We start from the raw sequence: 23,139 nt of genomic DNA, 5'->3' as shown, positions 1-23,139 counted from the left end.
TTATCATTCAACAAATAAGGTCTCTTTGACAGGACTTTCACTGTCTTGTTACACAATGCGATCTATGGGTATCTTTTTTTATTGAAATTGTATTAATAATTGTCTGGCAAATTTTGATGTCTTTTATTTATGACTCAAGGTACGAATTTTGGCTTAATGTCCTTAGCTGTTGGTAGCCATTAAATCCAACGACGTACGTAGACACTGAGTATCTGTACATTACATGTATAATGAACTTTGTACATTGGTGGGTATAGATACAAAGAAAAAATGAAATATATTACACACACATACTTGTATATATTATTCAAATGTGTTTCATACTCGTGTGTTCTCCCAAGTTATTGGTTATTATCAAAAGACCTACCTATAACTGTCAAGGGGAAAGTAGATTACTGTCCGTTAACATTTCTAAAGTTTTCTTGATCGGTGTAATCATATGTTACCGAAATTTTTTGCGGTATCTTTCGTACTGGAGGACGAAATGTCACAGGAATTTATTACATAAATTTTAACTCAAATTCATCTAAGGAACAAAAAAAAAAAAGGGAAACACAACGGAAAGGTTGGCAGTGCTGTGGTGAGACTGTACAATGTTGGCGGCAGTGGACAGTGTGGCTTGTCACCCACAAGTGAATGTGTGTACATACTGGAAACAGCTTCTTTAAGCGTCACTCATTTAGGTGAGCTATAACCATTTATGGGCACCACTATCAGTGTGGCTTTAGTAGTGTAAGCAGTTACTACGGGGGGTTAATTTGATGGCAACTATTGACATTGTGAGGAACTTATTTTGTCATTGCATATTTTCCTTCTGTGGCTCACGACCGTTTCTCGTAGGACACCACCCTATCAGTGGTCGTGTTAAAAGGGTTGTATTGTTATACTGTCATTTCATGTATTTGCATATAACTTAATGACATTGTCCTGTACCATATATTAGAGTACCATAGGCGTTCCTTAGTTACATTATGATTAAAGGCGTAAAAAAAAAAAAAAATTGTCATACATGATCTGTCAGGATGATTTACTGTTTTGGAAATTTCAATGCAAATTCACACTGGCATAACAGGATTAACGATAATGTTTTTATATTAGAATTTTGTCCACAGCTGACAACATTAAACACGTGTCCCTCGGTCATACATGTTTAGTTGGCAGCAACATTTCAACAAGTGTACAACAAACTTAAAACTTTTGTGTTGTACGGGTTACAAGAATTTATTTTTTTTTCGTCAAAATTTCATTGGTCTAATCATTTAGGTCTCTTAATCTTGTATTCTCGAGTAGCCACATCCAACGGTAGGAAGTACCAAGGTAGTGTAATATTGCCTTTTTACAGTAGTTTATCACACTCGCTTCAAGCTGGCCACCGGTGACTCATGTTCTTCAGGCTGTAGGTATTTTTGCAATCAGAAGGAATTATGATGAGTGATTGGCTGCTCGAAGGTACCATGTGTGTGTTGTTCAGTTGTAGGCAAATTCATAAGGTGAAGTAGTGTTACTTCTATAACTTGGATAGGAATACAGTGCCTTCAAATGTCTATGATTTACTGTGAGTGATACCCCATGAGTATAATAAGAAAGTAGAAACCATCAAGTATGCTTCAATGTTCTCTCAATATTTAGATATATATATCGATAGAATGATTTTATGGCTGATGAGAAGAGGAATGTAATGTAAGGGGAATGATACTGAAAGGAGGTAGAATGATAGTTTATTTTGTGTACTTTAGAAAGGAAGACATCAGCATTAGAATATTATGTTAGACATTAATCTTGTACTTTACATTAAACTTCACCTTACAGGTACTTCACTCGGTAGTGTTTGAAGCATTTTTTTTTCATTATTCGGTCTATTTCTTCCATTTCTACGTATTTTTCAAGTAACTATCAAGGCAGTGGAAGCACTACACTACTATTAAATGAAAATATTCCCTCTAGGAGGTGTGGTTGGATATTCAGTACAGCACTGTATTGATAGCTGGATATTAATGGAGATAAGTGGAATATATAACAGGTAAGGAGATAGTGTGTAACTTGAGGTAAATAGTTTTGATTCATATTCTTCAGGATGGACTAGCTTGTGATTGGTTTTGAGTTTTAAGTTCCTGTAGTCATGTTAGATGAATTACCGGTATATAGCCATGCATTGAAATTATGCAGCTTTGGATGATTGATTTTGTTCTATGATGGGAATACTCTGAGATTACAATGACTTGTGCAGTACGAAGTAGATCATTGTACTTTACTTATGGGTTATTTGACTAGGGACTCCTTGCTGAATAACCATGGGTTATTTAACTGAAGTTATTGGGTTGAATAACTAAGTTATTTGACTGACATGACAGAATAATTACTAGCTGTTTTTTTAAGGATTGTGTATGATTTTAACCCGAATTTTAGTATATTACCTGACTAAATGCATTACCATGGATACTAAAATCCATGGCAATGCATTTAGTCATGTACTATGACTTTAATGTATTTGTGCAGTTTTACAATAAAAATGTTTGGTTTACCCATGTATAGCAGTATCTCCCCAAAGATAACTTTGTCTTTATTACTGACATTTGACACACGTAGTATTGCAGTAGTTTCCATATTTGTGTTCCTTATTATCACTTGCAACGTGCAGATGGTTTCCATCAGCAGTAACCCTCAGCTTTAAGTTAAATGGGCAGTCTTGTATGATTTGGCAGGATTCCATCAGAAAGTGATTGTACACTGCAGAACTGGACCTCAGCATATCATGATCTGGGTAGATGACACAGATTCTTTGTGAGGAATGTAGTAATATCCCTGGAATCTTCCTTCCTGAGGAATGAAGTGATGGCCGTGGAATCATCCTTCCTTGTCTGGACATGTGTTTGATTACACTCGTTTATCATGGCCCACATGATTACACTCCTTTATCATGGCCCACAGATCCGAGTCGAATCCAAAAATGTCAACCCTACTATAAAGTCTTTTAACTAGCACTTTGACTTAGCACAATTTATTGCAATCTGACTCATAAGCACAAATTCACAATTTTATTACAGTAATAGTAAAACAATTGAATAGTACTGTAGAATGCTGCAGCACAATACCAATGTTAGGTGGCTATTTAGAAAGAAATTATCACAGCGAGACTGTCTGTCTAACTATGTCTCTGGTGCCTGATCCAACTGGAACTCCCTAAGGGGTCACCACAGCAATAGTCTCCATAAACATTGAACTCCTGACACTTCTTAGCCTTTAGTACTTCACCCATAACAGACCAGTGGCAGAGGGCAACTCTAGTGCAGTGCCTGCAGAGGCTCGTACCTGATGTTCCCACTGACTACTTTTACCTAGTGCTCCTACTCACTACTTCTACCTAATGGTCTTCCCTATATGTTCCTTCCCTTACATGTACCTACTGCTCTTACCATTTTGCAAAAAGGCAGGGTTAGCACATAGTGGTTGCTGCAGAAATATTTAGTTAAGAAAAATGAGCTGTGCCTATTAAGTGTTGTCAGTTGTTAGCCAAGCCCCCACAAACCTATACCAGTAACACGTTTCCTAGTTTTGAGATGTGGCTAACTAGTAATTCATCCCACCTATATTATTCAGAAGGTAAAAGGCAGCAGTCATAGCTGACATCCACTAGCTTTATTTTGCATTTCATGTGCTCACTCATTTTCAGTCTTTTTACTAATTTTATAAGCAATCTTGTTTTCATCTTTCTTTAGTAACACTTGCAGTAATTTTGCTATATTGTCACCTACCTTATTGTAAAGTTTATGATACTTTTTTCATTATCATCATATCCAGTTTATGCTGCACTTTTTTCATTATCATCATATCCAGTTTATGCTGCACTTTGTTTCCTCTCTTGTAGCTACTTTTTTCCTCTCTTATAGCTGCATTTTGCAGTCCCCTAAGTCTTTTTTCCCAAATCCATTGGTGTATGAGGCAATTTCATTATTTTGCTGGAGTTGAAGAGAATTTGAGAATTATTGAAAAGGTTTTATTTCAAATTGTTGGTTTTGATACTGTTGAGTGTCCCTTTCTGTGTGTCCATCTTGAGTGATCCAACAGTTTGAAACCAAGTATGTAGCTCTCCCTCCTACACTGTACAATTAGGTAATTTACATTTCTTCAAACTTGTCCCCACTTTAGTTTTACACTGAAATGAAAGTAGTGAAAAGAGTGAACAAAATTCTTGGATGCATAGATATGGCCTTTGAATTCAAGTCCAAGGAAGTCATTCTTACTCTACAATTCATTGGTTTGTCCCCATCTTGAATGTTGTGTTCAGTTTTGGTTACCCGTTAAAAAAACTGAAAGAATGGTGCGAGTTTTGTGTCAAGCTACCAAGATGATTACTGGGCTGAGAAATAGATCCTTTGATAGCATATTAAATGACTTGAATCCATTTATCCTTGAAAAGAGAAGGTTAAGAGTTGATCTAATAAAAGTATTTAAAAATTTCAAAGGTTTTGATAATCTTTATCAAGTTATTTTAGACTTAATTTCTGATTTCACTCAACCTAATGGATACAACAAACTCATGGGGGAATGTTTTACCATGAATGAGGTGAAGTAATTTTTCTACAACAGGATTGTGAACATATGGAATGATTTGCCAAATAGTCATTGAAAGCAGTACAACTATAGATAATTGTATAGTAGACTAGATAGATATTTTGCTTCAAATCCATGACTTGTATCATTTGTGCCTACTAAGCCACATTGGCAATTTGCAGGTTATACTCTTTTGATTATTAGTATACCTTTAACTTTTACCATACTAATCTGTGATTTTCTGATGTCTTCCACGGCCACGGACTTGGAAGGACCCATTGGTTTGTCGCTATTTGAATTCCTTTGTATTTATTTTGTATAACCCTTGGATTGTGAGTGATGTTCTGCATTGGTAGAGTAATATTTAGAGAATAGAGTAAAAGCTGTAGAAGGTGATTTGGAGCATTGTATGTTATTTTCTACATTACATTGGGGGTAGTGGTAGGGATGTGAATGGCAGGGGTAGTGGTGAGGGATATGAACGTAGGGGGGGTAAATATTGGTTTTATTTTGAAATGGCTAAACGGTTGTAAAGAATTAACAGAACCCATTTAAGACACTTTTAACCTCCCTTGGCAGCTTAAATTTATAGCTAAAATATCCTGTTTTAACATTCAACTAACACTTTCTGCTGTTAGAATTCCTTCCCTGAGCAATGCAGTGGTAACAAACACCCTCTCCCCTTTTTTTTAGGCGGAAGAAATAATGTATGCAGTAATTTGTTTTATTTGTGTTTGTGGAACTTTTTTTGTTGATTATCTGATATTACTATTTTGTTTGGGGTTTGATATAAGCCCTTTTTTGATATGAAAAATTATAATTCTTGCACATGTGAATGTTTTTCCTAAGTAGAAGGAAAACTGGAAAAAGATATAGTGTAATTTCCTCCTTTTTGATGTAGTATGGCTCTGATTAGACCATGTTGAGGTAGTGAGCTACTTGTGTATGAACAATTATTTTTCCAAGTGATTTCATGTAGATGTACTCTTTACATACATTGAAGTGCAATGCACACTTGATATTACATTGAAGGCATAACTTTATAGTGTACTCATATAGTACCTATATATTTTCTTTGTAATTATTTTTTTATTATACTTTGTAGCTGTCTCCTGTATTAGCGAGGTTGCACAAGGAAACAGACAAAAGAATGGCCCAACCCACCCACATACACATGTATATACATACATATCCACACATACACATATACATACCTATACATTTCAATGTATATGTAGTTCTCGGTGAATGTTGGTTTGCGGCATGGGTGTGTGATGTCTCCATGGTTGTTTAATTTGTTTATGGAGGGGATTGTTAGGGAGGTGAATGCAAGAGTTTGGGAAATAGGGGCAAGTATGCAGTCTGTTGTGGACAAGAGAGCTTGAGAAGTGAGTCAGTTGCTGTTCGCTGATGATACAGCTCTGGTGGCTGATTCGGGTGAGAAACTGCAGAAGCTGGTGACTGAGTTTGGTAAAGTGTGTGAAAGAAGAAAGGTGAGAGTAAATGTGAATAAGAGCAAGGTTATTAGGTAGAGTAGGGTTTAGGGACAATTCAAATGGGGGGTAAGTTTGAATGGAGAAAAACTGGAGGAAGTAAAGTGTTGTAGATATCTGGGAGTGGATTTGGCAGCGGATGGAACCATGGAAGTGGAAGTGAATCATAGGGTGGGGAGTGGGCGAAAGTTCTGGGAGCGTTAGAAAATGTGTGGAAATTGAGAATGTTATCATGGAAAGCAAAAGTGGGTATGTTTGAAGGAATAGTGTTTCCAACAATGTTATATGGTTGCAAGGCGTGGGCTATGGATAGAGTTGTGTGGAGGAGGGTGGATGTGCTGGAATTGAGATATTTGAGGACAATATGTGGTGTGAGGTGGTTTGATCGAGTAAGTAATGAAAGGGTAAGAAAGATGTGTGGTAATAAAAAGAGTGTGGTTGGGAGAGCAGAAGAGGGTGTTTTGAAATGGTTTGGTCACATGGAGAGAATGAGTGAGGAAAGATTGACCAAGAGAATGTATGTGTCAGAGGTGGAGGGAACGAGGAGAAGTGAGACCAAACTGTAGGCGGAAAGATTGAGTGAAAAAGATTTTGAGTGATCAGGGCCTGAACATGCGGGAGGGTGAAAGGCGTACAAGGAATAGAGTGAATTGGAACGATGTGGTATACCAGGGTTGATGTGCTGTCAATGGATTGAACCAGGGCATGTGAAGCGTCTGGGGTAAACCATGGAAAGTTTTGTGGGGCCTGGATATGGAAAGGGAGCTGTGGTTTTGGTGCATTATACATGACAGCTAGAAACTGAGTGTGAATGAATGTGGCCTTTGTTGTCTTTTCCTAGCGCTAGCTACCTCACGCACATCTGGGGGGAGGGGGCTGTCATTTCATGTGTGGCAGGGTTGCGACGGGAATGAAAAGGGCAGACTATGAATTATGTACATGTGTATATATGTATATGTCTGTGTGTGTATGTATATGTATACATTGAGATGTGTAGGTATGTATATGGGCGTGTGTGGTCGTGTACGTATATACATGTGTATGTGGGTGGGTTGGGCCATTCTTTCGTCTGATTCCTTGCGCTACCTCGCTAATGCGGGTGACAGCGACAAAGTATGATATATAAATGAATTTTTTTTTTTTTTTTTTTTTATATACTTTGTCGCTGTCTCCCGCATTTGCGAGTTAGCGCAAGGAAACAGACGAAAGAAATGGCCCAACCCCCCCCCATACACGTGTATATACATACGTCCACACACGCAAATATACATACCTACACAGCTTTTCATGGTTTACCCCAGACGCTTCACATGCCTTGATTCAATCCACTGACAGCACGTCAACCCCGGTATACCACATCGCTCCAATTTACTCTATTCCTTGCCCTCCTTTCACCCTCCTGCATGTTCAGGCCCCGATCACACAAAATCTTTTTCACTCCATCTTTCCACCTCCAATTTGGTCTCCCTCTTCTCCTTGTTCCCTCCACCTCCGACACATATATCCTCTTGGTCAATCTTTCCTCACTCATCCTCTCCATGTGCCCAAACCACTTCAAAACACCCTCTTCTGCTCTCTCAACCACGCTCTTTTTATTTCCACACATATCTCTTACCCTTACATTACTCACTCGATCAAACCATATTCTTACTTGCTGCCTTTATTCATTCCTGCCACCACCCCGCCAAACATGAAATAGCATCCTCCCTCCCCCCGCGAGGTAGCGCTAGGAAAAGATAAAAGGCCACATTCGTTCACACTCGGTCTGTAGCTGTCATGTGTAATGCACTGAAACCACAGCTCCCTTTCCACATCCAGGCCCCACAAAACTTTCCATGTTTTACCCCTGATGCTTCACATGCCCTGGTTCAATCCATTGACAGCACGTCGACCCCAGTATACCACATCGTTCCAATTCACTCTAAGCCTTGCATCCCTTTCACCCTCTTGTATGTTCAGGCCCCGATCTCTCAAAAATCTTTTTCACTCCATCCTTTCACCTCCAATTTGGTCTCCCACTTCTCCTTGTTCCCTCCACCTCTGATACATGTATCCTTTTTGTCAATCTTTCCTCACTCATTCTCTCCATGTGACCAAACCATTTCAATACACCCTCTTCTGCTCTCTCAACCACACACTTTTTATTACCAAACATCTCTTACCCTTTCATTACTTACTCAATCAAACCACCTCACAGCACATATTGTCCTCAAACATCTCACTTCCAACACCACCACCCTCCTCTGCACAATCCTATCTATAGCCCATACCTCACAACCATATAACATTGTTGGAACCACAATTCTTTCTAACATACCCATTTTTCCTCTCCGGGATAATATTCTTGCCTTGCGCACATTCTTCAATGCTCCCAGAACCTTCGTCCCCTCCCCCACCCTGTGACTCACGTCTGCTTCCATGCCAAATCCACTCCCAGATATCTAAAGCACTTCACTTCCTCCAATTTTCAAACTCGCCTCCCAATTTACTTGACCCTCAACCCTACTGAACCTAATAACCTTATAACCTTGCTCTTATTCACATTTACTCTCGGCTTTCTTGTTTCACACACTTTACGAAACTGTCACCAACTTCTAGAGTTTCTCACTCGAATCAGCCACCAGTGCTGTGTCATCAGCGAACAACAACTGACTCGCATCCCAAGCCCTCTCATCTACAACAGACTGCATACTTGTCCCTCTCTCCAAAAGTCTTGCATTCATTTCTCTAACAACCCGATCCATAAACAAATTAAACAACCATAGAGACATCACGCATCCTTGCCGCAAACTGTCATTCACTGGGAACCAATCACTTTCCTCTCTTCCTACCCTTTGTAATTATACTTATATTTTTGCATGAAACTTTAACACAAAAAAATCGGCAAATTATGATGGTAACATAATACCTGTACTAATAATTTTTTTGTATCCAAATTATGTGCAAAAATACAACTGTCATTGTTTATTCAGAAACTAAGAAATTCCATCAATAGGTTTTTTATGTAGGAAAAAGAGATGGGGAGCTTGTATTCATAATGTACACCTTTTACGATGAAACATGTTCCTTTTATGTCATAGGTGGTGACTAAAGGGTCAGAGTGTGGAATTGGAACTCCTGACCTCCTTGTGCTTCTGTTTCTAAAACTTGGAATAGGAGCCAAATAAAAAATGCTTATATCCTTGAAATTCTTTAAATGTTCCCAGCGCTATCTTGCAGTTTGGGAAACTGCAAACATTCATAAAGAAAACTGGTGGTAGAGTGTTGGTGGTAAATGTGGGATCAAACATCGCCTGGAATTCAGATGAGGTTGGGAACCATTAAATCATTAGTTGACATAATAGTAGTGAACTGTGCATCATCAGATTACGATTATGGTAGCTCAAGTGTCTGTTTAGTCTCCAGTTAGGGACCACTTGGAATGACTACTCCTGGGGAAGTTGTAGGCAGTGGTACAAATGGCCACAAGGTATGTTTTTGGCTTGCTGACATTGTCAGCAGTTGGTAGCATACTCAGTCATAGGTGTCTGATGTATTTGAACTTGGATATTGCAAACTGAGAAAAATCTCAGCTGCTGTTGATTTTTAAAGTTTTCCCAAAGTTCACATATGTTGGTCCCACACTTTCCCCGATATAGCCCTCGCCACTATTTCCATATTTGATAATATGAATAGATGATTGCCATATTTGATAAGAGATAAGAATTAAGCACAGTGCTCCTAAACTTGCCCCATGACTGTCTCCTTTTATCTGAACTGTTTTACCATTGCAAGACAAAATTGTTTTATGTCAAAAGCTAGTTGCAAAGAATAACTAAACTGTTATTTTGCCCATATCATCTTTTATCTGAGGAAAATGTTAAAGAATGTGCATTTTTTTTATTACTTTGCATACAAGGACCTCTCAGTTTAGGTATATTTGATTTAGACTATTTTTAACAAATTCAGTTGCAGTGCCATCCACTCCATTCGCCTTGTCCAGTTTCTTCTTGAGCAAGGCTTTCATCTCCTCCTCTTCTCTGTTTACTGAACCACTCTCCAGGACTCTTACCTTGCACACTACCCCAACCAAAACACCCACCTGCCACTATCATCAAAACACATTTAACAGTCCTTTAAAATACTCTCTCCATCTTCTCCTAACTTAACCAATATCTGTTATCACTTCCCCTTTTGCCTGCGTCAACAGTGTTCCCATTTATTCTCCTGCCTTTCATACATGTTTTTATTGTCTCTAAAGTTTACTGATACTTGCTCGCCCCAACTCTCATTTTGCACTCTTTTTCCAACCCCTGCACCTTTCTCTTGACCTCTTGCTACTTTCTCTTGTATATTTCTCAATCAGTTGCTCTTTTCCCCTGTAAGTAATGCCCAAACTCCTCTATTTTCTCTTTCACCCACAACTTTACTACTTCATCCCGTTTCACTTTACCCTTTTTAATCTGCCCACCTCCCATTTTTTGCATGCCACATGCTATCACTGCTTCCCTAAATACCACTCATTCCTCACCCACTCCCCTTTTTTTCATTTACTCTCATCATTTGCCATTCTCCACTCAGTCTCTGTTGGTATTTCTTTATACAAGTCTTCTTTCAAGTTCATTTACTTTCACCTCTCTTTTCATCGACGTTGTTTCCTCTTTTTTGAATTTTTTTACAAACCTTTAAACTCACCTCTACAAGATAGTGATCAGACATCCTACCAGCTGCCCCTTTCAGCACATTTACATCCAAAAGTCTCTTTTGTATGTGCCTACCAATCTAATGATGCACATTGACCATCTCTCCTACTCGCATATGTATACTCGTGTATATCTATTTACAAACGATATTCCCAGTCACAAATTCCTTATTTGCACACAGCTCCACAATCTGTTCTCCATTTCCATTCATTAAACTGAATACCCTATGTGCCCCACTTATACCTTCAACTGCCACATTACTTATCTTTGCACTTCAGTCATTCATCACTAATACCTGGCATCTTGCATCAAAACTGCTGACACAATGACTGGCTGCTCCCAAAACACTTGCCTTTCATGACCTTTCTTCTCATGGCCAGGTGCCTAAGCACCAATGATCACCCATATTTTGTCATCCACAATCTCAGTTGCACCCGCATCAGTCTAGAATTTACTTCCTTACATTCTATCTCACACTCCCAAAACCCCTGCTTCAAGGGTCCTGCCAGTCCTTCCTTATCTCTTGTCCTTTCACCAGCCCCTGGCTTTACTTCTAAGATATTTTCCAAACCATTCTTACCCTTGAGCTTTGTTTCTTTCGGGAAGGATAATAAGATATGTAAGAGATGGCATGAAACAGTGCAGTTAAACAGTGAACAGAATTAATAAATGTGAAGATAGACCCTTACCTATCAGGACATTCACTTAATATATGGGTTGTTGCCTCATTGATTTTATATTATTTGTGTATGATTTGACCCTCACCTATCAGGACATTGACTTAATGTATGGGTTGTATGCTCATTGATTTTATATTATTTATGTATGGTTTGTCTTTAATTCTTTCCTTTGAACATATGGAAAATCATGCTTTAGCCAGAGGCTATCTGACCAGCATGAGATATAGTTACATAAAGTGTTGCAAGTTGGGAGTTCTCTTTATTTACTATAGGACAGTGCTACTGACTGAGATTTTAAGGGTTTTATGCCTGAACCTAAGGCAGGCAACAGATTACAAGTGTTCAGAATATGTTAAGTTTGGTTTGTATGGACAATTGTGGATAAAATTAGCCATTGGTGCTTGCTATGTGAATATTTATGAGGAAGAGGTTCACTTTTGTAAAAAAGCATGATTAAGTTACACTATATTGGGAAGAACTTCGAAATATCAGTTGAGTTTAATTTTTAAAGATGGAGAGAGATGGGTGATTATTGGTGCATATGCACCTGGGCATGAGAAGAAAGATCATGAGAGGCAAGCGTTTTAGGAGCAGCTGACTGAGTGTGTTAGTAGTTTTGATGCATGAGACCAGGTTATAGTGATGGGTGATTTGAATGCAAAGGTGAGTAATGTGGCAGTCGAGGGAATAATTGGTGTACATGGGGTGTTCAGTGTTGTAAATGGAAATGGTGAAGAGCTTGTAGATTTATGCGCTGAAAAAGGACTGGTGATTGGGAAAACCTGGTTTAAAAAGAGATATATACATAAGTATACGTATTTAAGTAGGAGAGATGGCCAGAGAGTGTTATTGGATTACGTGTTAATTGATAGTCGTGCGAGAGATACTTTTGGATGTTAATGTGCTGAGAGGTGCAACTGGAAGGATGTCTAATCATTATCTTGTGGAGGCGAAGGTAAAGATATGTAGAGGTTTTCAGAAAAGGAGAGAATGTTAGGGTGAAGAGAGTGGTGAGAGTAAGTGAGCTTAGGAAGTAGACTTGTGTGAGGAAGTGCTAGGAGAGGCTGAGTACAGAATGGAAAAAGGTGAGAACAAAGGACATAAGGGAAGTGGGGGAGGAATGGAATGTATTTAGGGAAGCAGTGATGGCTTACACAAAAGATGCTTGTGGCATGAGAAGTGTGGGAGGTGGGCAGATTAGAAAGGGTAGTGAGTGGTGGGATGAAGAAGTAAGATTATCAGTGAAAGAGAAGAGAGAGGCATTTGAAAAAGAGGGCAAATGAGAGTTGGAGTGAGAGAGTATCATTAGATTTTAGGGAGAATAAAAAGAAGTTTTGGAAGGAGGTAAATAAAGTGCGGAAGACAATGGAACAAATGGGAACATCAGTGAAGGGGGCTAATGGTAAGGTAATTACAAGTACTGGTGATGAGGAGATGGAGTGAGTATTTTGAAGGTTTGTTGAATGTGTTTGATGATAGAGTGGCAGATATAGTGTGTTTTGGTTGAGGTGATGTGCGAAGTGAGAGGGTTAGGGAGAATGATTTGGTAAACAGAGAAGAGGTAGTAAAAGCTTTGCGGAAGATAAAGCCGGCAAGGCAGTGGGTGTGGATGGTATTGCAGTGGAATTTATTAAAAAAGGGGGAGACTGTGTTGTTGACTGGTTTGTAAGGTTATTTAATGTATGTATGACTCATGGTGAGGTGCCTGAGGATTGGTGGAATGCTTGCATAGTGCCATTGTACAAAGGCAAAGGGGGATAAAAGTGAGTGCTCAAACTACAGAGGTATAAGTTTGTTGAGTATTCCTGGGAAATTATATGGGCGGGTATTGATTGAGAGGGTGAAGGCATGTACAGAGCATCAGATTGGGGAAGAGCTGTGTGGTTTTAGAAGTGGTAGAGGATGTGTGGATCAGGTGTTTGCTTTGAAGAATGTATGAGAAATACTTAGAAAAGCAAATGGATTTGTGTGTAGCATTTATGGATCTGAAGAAGGCATATGACAGAGTTGATAGAGATGCTATGTGGAAGGTATTAACAATATATGGTGTGGGAGGCAAGTTGTTAGAAGCAGTGAAAAGTTTTTATCGAGGATTTAAGGCTTGTGTACGAGTATGAAGAGAGGAAAGTGATTGGTTCTCAGTGAATGCTGGTTTGTGGCAGGGGTGCGTGATGTCTCCATGGTTGTTTAATTAGTTTATGGATGGGGTTGTTAGGGAGGTGAATGCAAGAGTTTTGGAAAGAGGGGCAAGTATGCAGTCTGTTGTGAATGAGAGAGCTTGGGAATTGAGTCAGTTGTTCGTTGATGATACAGCACTGGTGGCTGATTTCGGTGAGAAACTGCAGAAGCTGGTGACTGCAGTTGGTAAAGTGTGTGAAAGAAGAAAGCTGAGAATAAATGTGAATAAGAGCAAGGTATTAGGTACAGTAGGGTTGAGGGACAAGTCAAATGGGAGGTAAGTTTGAATGGAGAAAAACTGGAGGAAGTGAAGTGTTTTAGATATCTGGGAGTGGATCTGGCAGCAGATGGAACCATGGAAGCAGAAGTGAATCATTGGGTGGGGGAGGAGGCGAAAGTTCTGGGAGTATTGAAAAATGTGTGGAAATTGAGAACGTTATCTTGGAAAGCAAAAATAGGTATGCTTGAAGGAATGGTTCCAACAATGTTATATGGTTGCGAGGCTTGGGTTATAGATAGAGTTGTGTGGATTTGCTGGAAATGAGATGTTTTAGGACAATATATGGTGTGAGGTGGTTTTGATCAAGTAAGTTATGAAAGGATAAGAGAGATGTGTGGTAATAAAAAGAGTGTGGTTGAGAGAGCAGAAGAGCGTGTTTTGAAATGGTTTGGTCACATGGAGAGAATGAGTGAGGAAAGATTGACCAAGAGGATATATGTGTCATATGGAGAGAATGAGTGAGGAAAGATTGACCAAGAGGATATATGTGTCAGAGGTGGAGGGAACGAGAAGTGGGAAGGCGGAAAGATGGAGTGAAAAAGATTTTGAGTGATCGGGGCCTGAACATGCAGGAGGGTGAAAGGCTTGCAAGGAATAGAGTGAATTGGAATGATGTGGTATACCGCGGTTGATGTGTTTTCAGTGGATTGAACCAGGGCATGTGAAGCAGCTGGGGTAAACCATGGAAAGTTTTGTGGGGCCTGGATGTGGAAAGGGAGCTGTGGTTTTGGTGCATTATACATGACAGCTAGAGACTGAGTGTGAACGAATGTGGCCTTTGTTGTCTTTTCTTAGCATTACCTCGCACACATGCAGGGGGACGGGGGTTGTCATTTCATGTGTGGCAGGGTGGCAACGGAAATGAGTAAAGGCAGACAGTATGAAATATGTACATGTGTATATATGTACATGTCTGTGTGTGTGTATATATATGTATACATTGAGATGTATAGGTATGTATATGTGCATGTTTGGTCATGTATGTACATAAATGTGCATGTGGGTGGGTTGGGCCATTCTTTCGTCTGATTCCTTGCGCTACCTCGCTAACGCGGGAGACAGCGACAAAGTATTATATAATAAAATGTTAAATTATTCCAATTATTGGTTTTTAACAAGATATTCTTATCTAGACAGACTTTTTAGGGCTATGTTTGTCTAATTGTATTGCTTGAATTGGCTTATGAGCTATGTTTAAATCATATGTTACCATTGTATTCAGCATTTCCTATTGCAAATAGGAGAATAAACTTCTGATCAAGTCAGAATTGCATATTTAATACGAGTGAAATCAGAAAACTGAAGTGCATTTTGAACAATGATTATTTTCTGTAAATGAATAGAATTATAAAACTTTTTATGATGGTAGTTAATGTTAGTGTTCAAAGACTGGTCATTATTATTATAATATTTTGCTTTCTGTATTACACATGATTTCTTGTCAACTGTTCTTTTGATATAATTTTCATTGTTACTAATGCTGTTCATTTTTCCACAGGCTTCACTGCTGACAGTAGGTGATGGATCCGTAACTTGTTGATATTTTGTATGTGAGAGGCCCACACATGGTTGCTTGCACGCTCTTTTGTATGTAGTAGCCACACGATTTAAACTGTCCTGCCACTATAAGGACGCCAAGTTACAGTGTTATTTTGGCTGTATCAAAATGGTTATGTTAAGAGGATATCTCTATATTGACCTTATTGAAGCAGAAAATTTGCCTGATTGTGATACTGCCTTCTTTGATATTGATCCTAAAGACACTTCTGATTCGTTTGCTCAAATCAAGATAGGAAATTGTGTTATTTGTAAGACAGCTGTAATCAACAATGACTTGTCACCTAAGTGGCAGGAATCGCATAGGATTCCTGTATGCCATCCTGCTGATGAACTACAGATCCAGGTTTTGGACAAAGATCACTTTAGTGCTGGAGTCCTGGGAGAAGTCAGTATCAGGCCAGAAGACCTCATGGATGGGGAAACACTGGAGGGATGGTACCCACTCTCAGGCTGTGATGGGCGCATCAATCTTAAAATGAACTATGTCCCAAAGGAGTTGATTGAAGCAACATTTGAGGTCCCAGATTGTTACTTTCCATTGCGAGAAGGCTGCGAGGTTAGATTGTACCAGGATGCTCACTGCCCACAACTGTCAATCTTTGAAGGTATCCCAACAGCCAGTGGTGAAATATATGCTCCACCTTGTGCATGGATTGACTTATACAAAGCTCTAAATGGTGCTCAAAGATTCATCTATATCAGCGGATGGAGTGTATTCACAAATACTATCTTGGTCAGGGGTGATGATGATTCTGAAGAAGAAGGAAAGGGAGAAACTGTTGGTGAACTGTTGATAAGAAAGGCAGCTGAAGGTGTACGTGTGTTGGTGATGATATGGAATGAGAAAATGAGCACTGGAGTGACAGCTGGCTTTATGGGCACTCATGATGAGGAAACAAGGACATATTTTGAAGATTCTGATGTTGAAGTTGCTGTAGTACCCAGATTACGTAACCTGGAAGGAATGGCATCTTTCTTTCAAGATCAGTTTGCTCAGACATGTTATACGCACCACCAGAAAACTGTTGTTTTAGATTGCCCTCTTGACGATGAAGATATGCCAAGAATTCGTGCTTTCGTAGGAGGCCTGGATATAACTGATGGTCGGTATGATACTCCAGAACATGAACTTTTCAAGACTTTACAAACTCTTCATAAAGGAGACTTTTATAACGGTGTTGCAACAACCACGTGTGAATGTGGTCCTCGTCAGCCATGGCATGATATTCACTGCCGTGTAGATGGTCCTATAGCCCTGGATGTTCTTGCAAATTTTACAGAACGATGGAGGAATCAGGTTAAAGACAGAGAATCTCGCCTTCTTCCCATTTCAGGTGAAGAATTTGCATTAGAAGCCTCGGCAGCATGTGAAGAAGATATGTTGTGGAGCGCCCAACTTTTTAGGTCCATCACATCTGATTCTGCTCTCTTCAGTTTTGATAAAATATCCACCATTCCCAAACGAAAAGGTAAATTTGTAGATGATAGTATACATAGAGCTTACATTCATCAGATAAGACGTGCAGATAATTTCCTTTACATTGAAAATCAGTACTTTTTAGGATCGGCTTTTTGTTGGGATGATGAACAGAGTACAAAGGCACACCATCTAATACCACAGGAAATTACTCAGCGTATAGTAGAGAAGATAAATGCTGGAGAACATATGGCAGTTTATGTTGTAGTGCCAATGTTCCCTGAAGGAGACCCCACAAGTGGTCCTGTTCAGGAGATACTCCATTGGCAGCACCGCACCATGGAGATGATGTATCGTGCCATAGCTCAGGCTATTGAAGCTAATGAACTTGACACCCATCCAAGAGATTATCTATCATTCTTCTGTTTAGGGAAAGGGGAATGCCCAGAAGAAATCCCTGAAGATTTGTCTTCCCCAGATCCAGAGACTCCAGCTTTTCTTATCAGGGAAAAGGCTAGGCTTATGATTTATGTACACTCTAAAATGATGATTGTTGATGATGACTATATTATTGTTGGTTCTGCAAACATTAATCAACGAAGCATGGGTGGCACAAGAGATTCTGAGATTGCAGTAGGAAGTTTTCAGCCTATGCATGTGAGAGAAGTTAGCGGTGAGGCTCGTGGGTCTGTTTTTGAGTTCAGGATGTCTCTGTGGGCGGAACACTTAGGAATTGTTGATGAAATACATATGAATCCAGGTTCAGTAGACTGTATGCAAGCTGTAAATGAAATTGCGGACAGCAACTGGAATGCGTATGCAGCCGAGGAGCCTTGTAAAATTGAGGGACACCTGATGCGATACCCTGTGGAGGTTGGTCAAGATGGGTCAGTCACAGCTTTAGAGGGTTCAGAAAATTTCCCAGATACTGAAGCTCCTGTATTGGGTGCTCCAAATTTCTTGCCAAATAAGTTAACAACTTAGTTCATTCGTCGATTACAAGTGTTGAATGATAAACAAATGAATGTTTTATTCTTTTGTTAGTATTATTGTTTTTCAGCATGTTAAAAGTAGATAATGAACTGTAAATGTTTCTCATTAGGATATTTTTCAGTATGTTGAAAGTAGATAATGAACTGTAAATATATCTCATTAGGACATAAAAGAATGTAGTTTAGTTTCTAGATTGAAGCAGCCTTCATGGCTACTTCAGTTACAGGGAACAACCTGGGTTACATTTTGTGTGGTCATTAAAGCTGTGTTGATGCACCATATGCTTTAGTTGTACACTGCCAGGGCTAATTACTTAGTTCTGTCAATTATCATAAGTTCCTTTCTTGAGTACATGAGATGAATCAAGTGCATGGAGATGTGATCCATTTGTTGGAACTAATTTTGCTTAGCTGCTGGTCTGTCTCAACAGAAGAGGCTGACAAAGGACAGAGAGACCCCGAGGAAAGCTTTTTACCCTGTTACTGAAAGCCATGTACTTAAGAGTTTAAAAAAGCAGTGCATTTATTTCCAAACTTGTCAAGAGCCCAAATAGCAAAAATATGTACGAAGTTTTCTATATTGCTTATTAAATGTAAGAAACTCTCCATATACATTTCCTTAAAGTGTGGCTCAGTTTGAGTGTGGCCAAAGATGTATGTAAGTTTTGATGTAGCTTGAAAGGCATAACATGTATGTTGTGAATTAATTTCTGTGTTATATATTGTTAGTTTGAATGTGGTAGGTTATATGTAATGATCTAATACACAGAATAAAGAATGTCAGGTATCTGAAAGGACAGATGTATTCAGTTAACTGTGATGTGTACAGGTAACAGCTATAACAGTTCGTGTAATACTAAAGGTTGTTTGGTTTTGAATAATTGAAGCATGTTGAAACAAGAAATTGTCTTTTGAACTTTTAATCTCATTTTGTATTAAGATTTTCTTAATTGATTGGTATTGTATCAGTGGTAAACTGTTATGAGGAATTTATTTTTTTTTTTTTTCAAATTTGATTTTGTCACGTGCTTCTCTGTTATTAGTTGTGTTATTAGGAGTTTGTTTAGATTGGAACATATACTGTAAGAGACACTCAGACCACACAAACTTTACTTTATGACCTAATATTCATGTTGTTTGCACCTTCCTTTTAAGTGGTGTCATCAGGATGTATATTATATATTTTAGTCTTACAGCTTTTCTTACTGCAGGTACTTCTGTGAGAATCTATCTATATCTATCTACCTATCTATCTATCTTTATATGGGAGGGTATTGATTGAGAGGGTGAAGGCATGTACAGAGCATCAGATTGGGGAAGAGCAGTGTGGTTTCAGAAGTGGTAGAGGATGTGTGGATCAGGTGTTTGCTTTGAGGGATGTATGTGAGAAATACTTAGAAAAGCAAATGGATTTGTATGTAGCATTTATGGATCTGGAGAAGGCATATGCTAGAGTTGATAGAGATGCTCTGTGGAAGGTATTAAGAATATATGGTGTGGAAGGCAAGTTGTTAGAAGCAGTGAAAAGTTTTTATCGAGGATGTAAGGCATGTGTACGTGTAGGAAGAGAGGAAAGTGATTGGTTCTCAGTGAATGTAGGTTTGCGGCAGGGGTGTGTGATGTCTCCATGGTTGTTTAATTGTTTATGGAGGGGGTTGTTAGGGAGGTGAATGCAAGGCTTTTGGAAAGAGGGGCAAGTATGCAGTCTGTTGTGGATGAGAGAGCTTGGGAAGTGAGTCAATTGTTGTTCACTGATGTTACAGCGCTGGTGGCTGATTCATGTGAGAAACTGCAGAAGCTGGTGACTGAGTTTGGTAAAGTGTGTGAAAGAAGAAAGCTGAGAGTAAATGTGAATAAGAGTAAGGTTATTAGGTACAGTAGGGTTTAGGGTCAAGTTAATTGTGAGGTAAGTTTGAATGGAGAAAAACTGGAGGAAGTAAAGTGTTTTAGATATCTGGGAGTGGATGTGGCAGCGGATGGAACCATGGAAGCGGAAGAGAATCATAGGGTGGGGGAGGGGGCAAAAATTCTGGGAGCATTGAAGAATGTGTGGAAGTCGATAACATTATATCGGAAAGCAAAAATTGGTATGTCTGAAGGAATAGTGGTTCCAACAATGTTATATGGTTGCGAGGTGTGGGCTGTGGATTGAGTTGTGCGGAGGAGGGTGAATGTGCTGGAAATGAGATGTTTGAGGACAATATGTGGTGTGAGGTGGTTTGATCGAGTAAGTAATAATAGGGTAAGAGAGATGTGTGGTAATAAAAAGAGTGTGGTTGAGAGAGCAGAGGAGGATGTTTTGAAATGGTTTGGTCACATGGAGAGAATGAGTGAGGAAAGATTGACAGAGGATGTATGTGTCAGAGGTGGAGGGAACGAGAAGTGGGAGACCAAATTGGAGGTGGAAAGATGGAGTGAAAAAGATTTTGAGTGATCGGGGCCTGAACATGCAGGAGGGTGAAAGGCACGCAAAGAATAGTGAATTGGAAAGATGTGGTATATTGGGGTCGACGTGCTGTAAATGGATTGAACCAGGGCATGTGAAGCGTTTGGGGTAAAGCATGGAAAGTTCTGTGGGGCCTGGATGTGGAAAGGGAGCTGTGGTTTCGGTGCATTTTTATATGACAGCTAGAGACTGAGTGTGAAAGAATGTGGCCTTTGTTGTCATTTCCTAGCACTACTGGAGGAAGTAAAGTGTTTTAGATATCTGGGAGTGGATCTGGCAGCGGATGGAACCATGGATGCAGAAGTGAATCATAGGGTGGGGGAGGGGGCGAAAATTCTGGGAGCCTTGAAGAATGTTTGTAAGTCGAGAACATTATCTTGGAAAGCAAAAATGGGTATGATTGAAGGAATAGTGGTTCCAACAATGTTATATAGTTGCGAGGCGTGGGCTATGGATAGAGTTGTGCGCTGGAGGGTGGATGTGCTGGAAATGAGATGTATGAGGACAATATGTGGTGTGAGGTAGTTTGATCGAGTAAGTAATGTAAGGGTAAGAGAGATGTGTGGAAATAAAAAGAGCGTGGTTGAGAGAGCAGAAGAGGGTGTTTTGAAATGGTTTGGGCACATGGAGAGAATGAGTGAGGAAAGATTGACCAAGAGGATATATGTGTCGGAGGTGGAGGGAACGAGAAGAGGGAGACCAAATTGGAGGTGGAAAGATGGAGTGAAAAAGATTTTGTGTGATCGGGGCCTGAACATGCAGGGGGGTGAAAGGAGGGCAAGGAATAGAGTGAATTGGATCGATGTGGTATACCGGGGTTGACGTGCTGTCAGTGGATTGAATCAAGGCAGGTGAAGCGTCTGGGGTAAACCATGGAAAGCTGTGGAAGGTATTAAGGTATTAAGAATATATGGTGTGGGAGGAAAGTTGTTAGATATATATATATATATATATATATATATATATATATATATATATATATATATATATATATATCTATATGATGCCTGTTCGAACTGGAACTCACTCAAGGGGTGGCCAATACAAAAGTCTCCATAACTAGTAAACTCCAGTGCCATTTCATATCCTACAGTGCCTCACCCTTAACAGGCCACTGGCAGAGGGGAAGTCTAGCACAGTGTTTGTAGAGGCTCCTACAAATGTTACTACTGCTACCCAATGTTTCTAGCTAATGCTCTGTTAAGATATCATGTTACACTTTTTTCTACCTTTTCATCATTAATAACATATTTTCATAGCTTGTATTCATATGGATTATATATACAAACCACATAGATTTCTGTACAGCATTTCCAGAGGCTCCTACCTAATGTTCCTACTGACTACTGCTACCTAATGTTTCTAACTAATGCTGTGTGAGGATATCATGTTAAACCCTTTCTTCTACCTTTTCATCATTAATAACATATTTTCGTAGCTTTTATTCATATGAATTATATGTACAAACCACATGGATTTCTGGACAGAAATTTTGAATGCCTAATAGCCCCCCCCCCCCCCCCCCCCCCCAAAAAAAAAAAAAAAAAAAACGATTGCCATTACTTGCTTTTGGTGAGGTGAGGTAGTGCCAGGAACAAAGAAGGCCACATCTCCTCACATCTGTTTTTCAGCTGTCATGTGTAATGCACCCAAACCACAGAGCTCTGAATCCACATCCAGGCCTCATGGACCTTTCCATGGTTTACACCAGATGTTTCACATGCCTTGGTTCAGTCCATTGACAGCATGTTGACCCCAGTATACCACATCGTTCCAATTCACTCTTATTCTATGCACGCCTTTCACACTGCATGTTCAGGCCCCAATCGCTCAAAATCTTTTTCACTCCATCCTTCCATCCAGGTTTTGGTTTTCCTGTTCTTATTTCCTCCACTTCCAACAAATATATCCTCTTTGTCAACCTTTCCTCATTCATTCTCCCCGTATGTCAAAACCAATTCAACACACCTTCTTCAGCTCTCTCAACCTCACACTTTTTATATTCACAAATCTCTCTTACCCTTTCATTGCTTACACGGTCAAACCACTTATCTCCACATATTGTCCTCGAATACTTCATTGTCTGCTCCTGGTGCTACCTCACCAAAGCAGGAAATGACAATCAAGTTTATTTTTGGGTGGGAGGGGAATATTAAGAATTTTTGTAAAGAAATCAATGTGGGTTGTATATATAATCAGTACGAATACAAGCTATGAAAATGTTATTGATGAAAAGGTAGAAAAAAGGATTTACTATTTCATTTATTATTTATATTTATACTTTGTCGCTGTCTCCTGCATTAGCAAGGTAGCGCAGGGAAACGGATGAAAGAATGGCCCAACCCACCCATATACACATGTATATACATACATGCCCACACACGCGCATATACATAGCTATACATTTCAACATATACATATATACAAATGTACGTACTCATACTTGCTGCCTTTGTTCATTCTTGTTGCCATCCTGCCATGCATGAAATAGCATTCCCCTCCCTGCGCGTGCGAGAGGTAGTGATAGGGAAAAACATAAGGCCACATTCGTTCACACTGTCTCTAGCTGTCATGTGTAATGCTATTATATTACTTTTAATTTTAGATATCTGGGAGTGGACTTCGCAGCGAGTGGAAGCAGAAGCGAGTCACAGGGTGGGGGAGGGGTCTAAGGTTCTGGGAGCGATGGAAGAATGTATGGAAGGAGAAAACATTATCTCGGAGAGCAAAAATGGGTATGTTTAAAGGAATAGTAGTTCCAACAATACTATATGGTTACGAGGCATGGGTTATGAATATGGTTGTATGGAGGAGGGTGGATGTGTTAGAAGTAAAATGTTGATAATGGTATGTGATGGAG

The 23,139-nt window shown here is 39.5% G+C and overlaps 2 protein-coding genes across 4 annotated transcripts in view; both read left to right on the top strand.

Annotated features, from left to right (window-relative positions):
* The first annotated feature begins 575 nt into the window (after window positions 1-575).
* On the top strand, window positions 576-21,802 carry LOC139766859 (uncharacterized). Of its 3 annotated transcripts, none has more exons than XM_071695842.1 (2): window positions 576-683; window positions 15,363-21,802. In XM_071695842.1, exon 2 carries the CDS (start codon window positions 15,531-15,533, stop codon window positions 17,823-17,825), a length of 2,295 nt encoding a protein of 764 aa, XP_071551943.1. In that variant the 5' UTR covers window positions 576-683; window positions 15,363-15,530; the 3' UTR covers window positions 17,826-21,802. The 3 variants fall into 3 exon arrangements, with proteins under 3 accessions (XP_071551943.1, XP_071551944.1, XP_071551945.1); XM_071695843.1 differs by lacking the exon at window positions 576-683 and adding an exon at window positions 752-779; XM_071695844.1 differs by lacking the exon at window positions 576-683 and adding an exon at window positions 1,378-1,396.
* Window positions 15,363-23,139, top strand: part of LOC139766860 (tRNA (guanine(37)-N(1))-methyltransferase) — a 132,933-nt gene continuing 125,156 nt past the window's right edge. The window contains exon 1 of the mRNA XM_071695846.1: window positions 15,363-15,377. The gene's annotated coding sequence lies outside the window, so the exon portion shown is untranslated. The remainder of the gene's footprint in view (window positions 15,378-23,139) is intronic.

Source organism: Panulirus ornatus, chromosome 58 (genome assembly GCF_036320965.1).
Source record: "Panulirus ornatus isolate Po-2019 chromosome 58, ASM3632096v1, whole genome shotgun sequence".
NCBI classification, from domain to species: Eukaryota; Metazoa; Arthropoda; class Malacostraca; order Decapoda; family Palinuridae; genus Panulirus; species Panulirus ornatus.
This window is presented reverse-complemented; position numbering and strand designations above follow the sequence as displayed.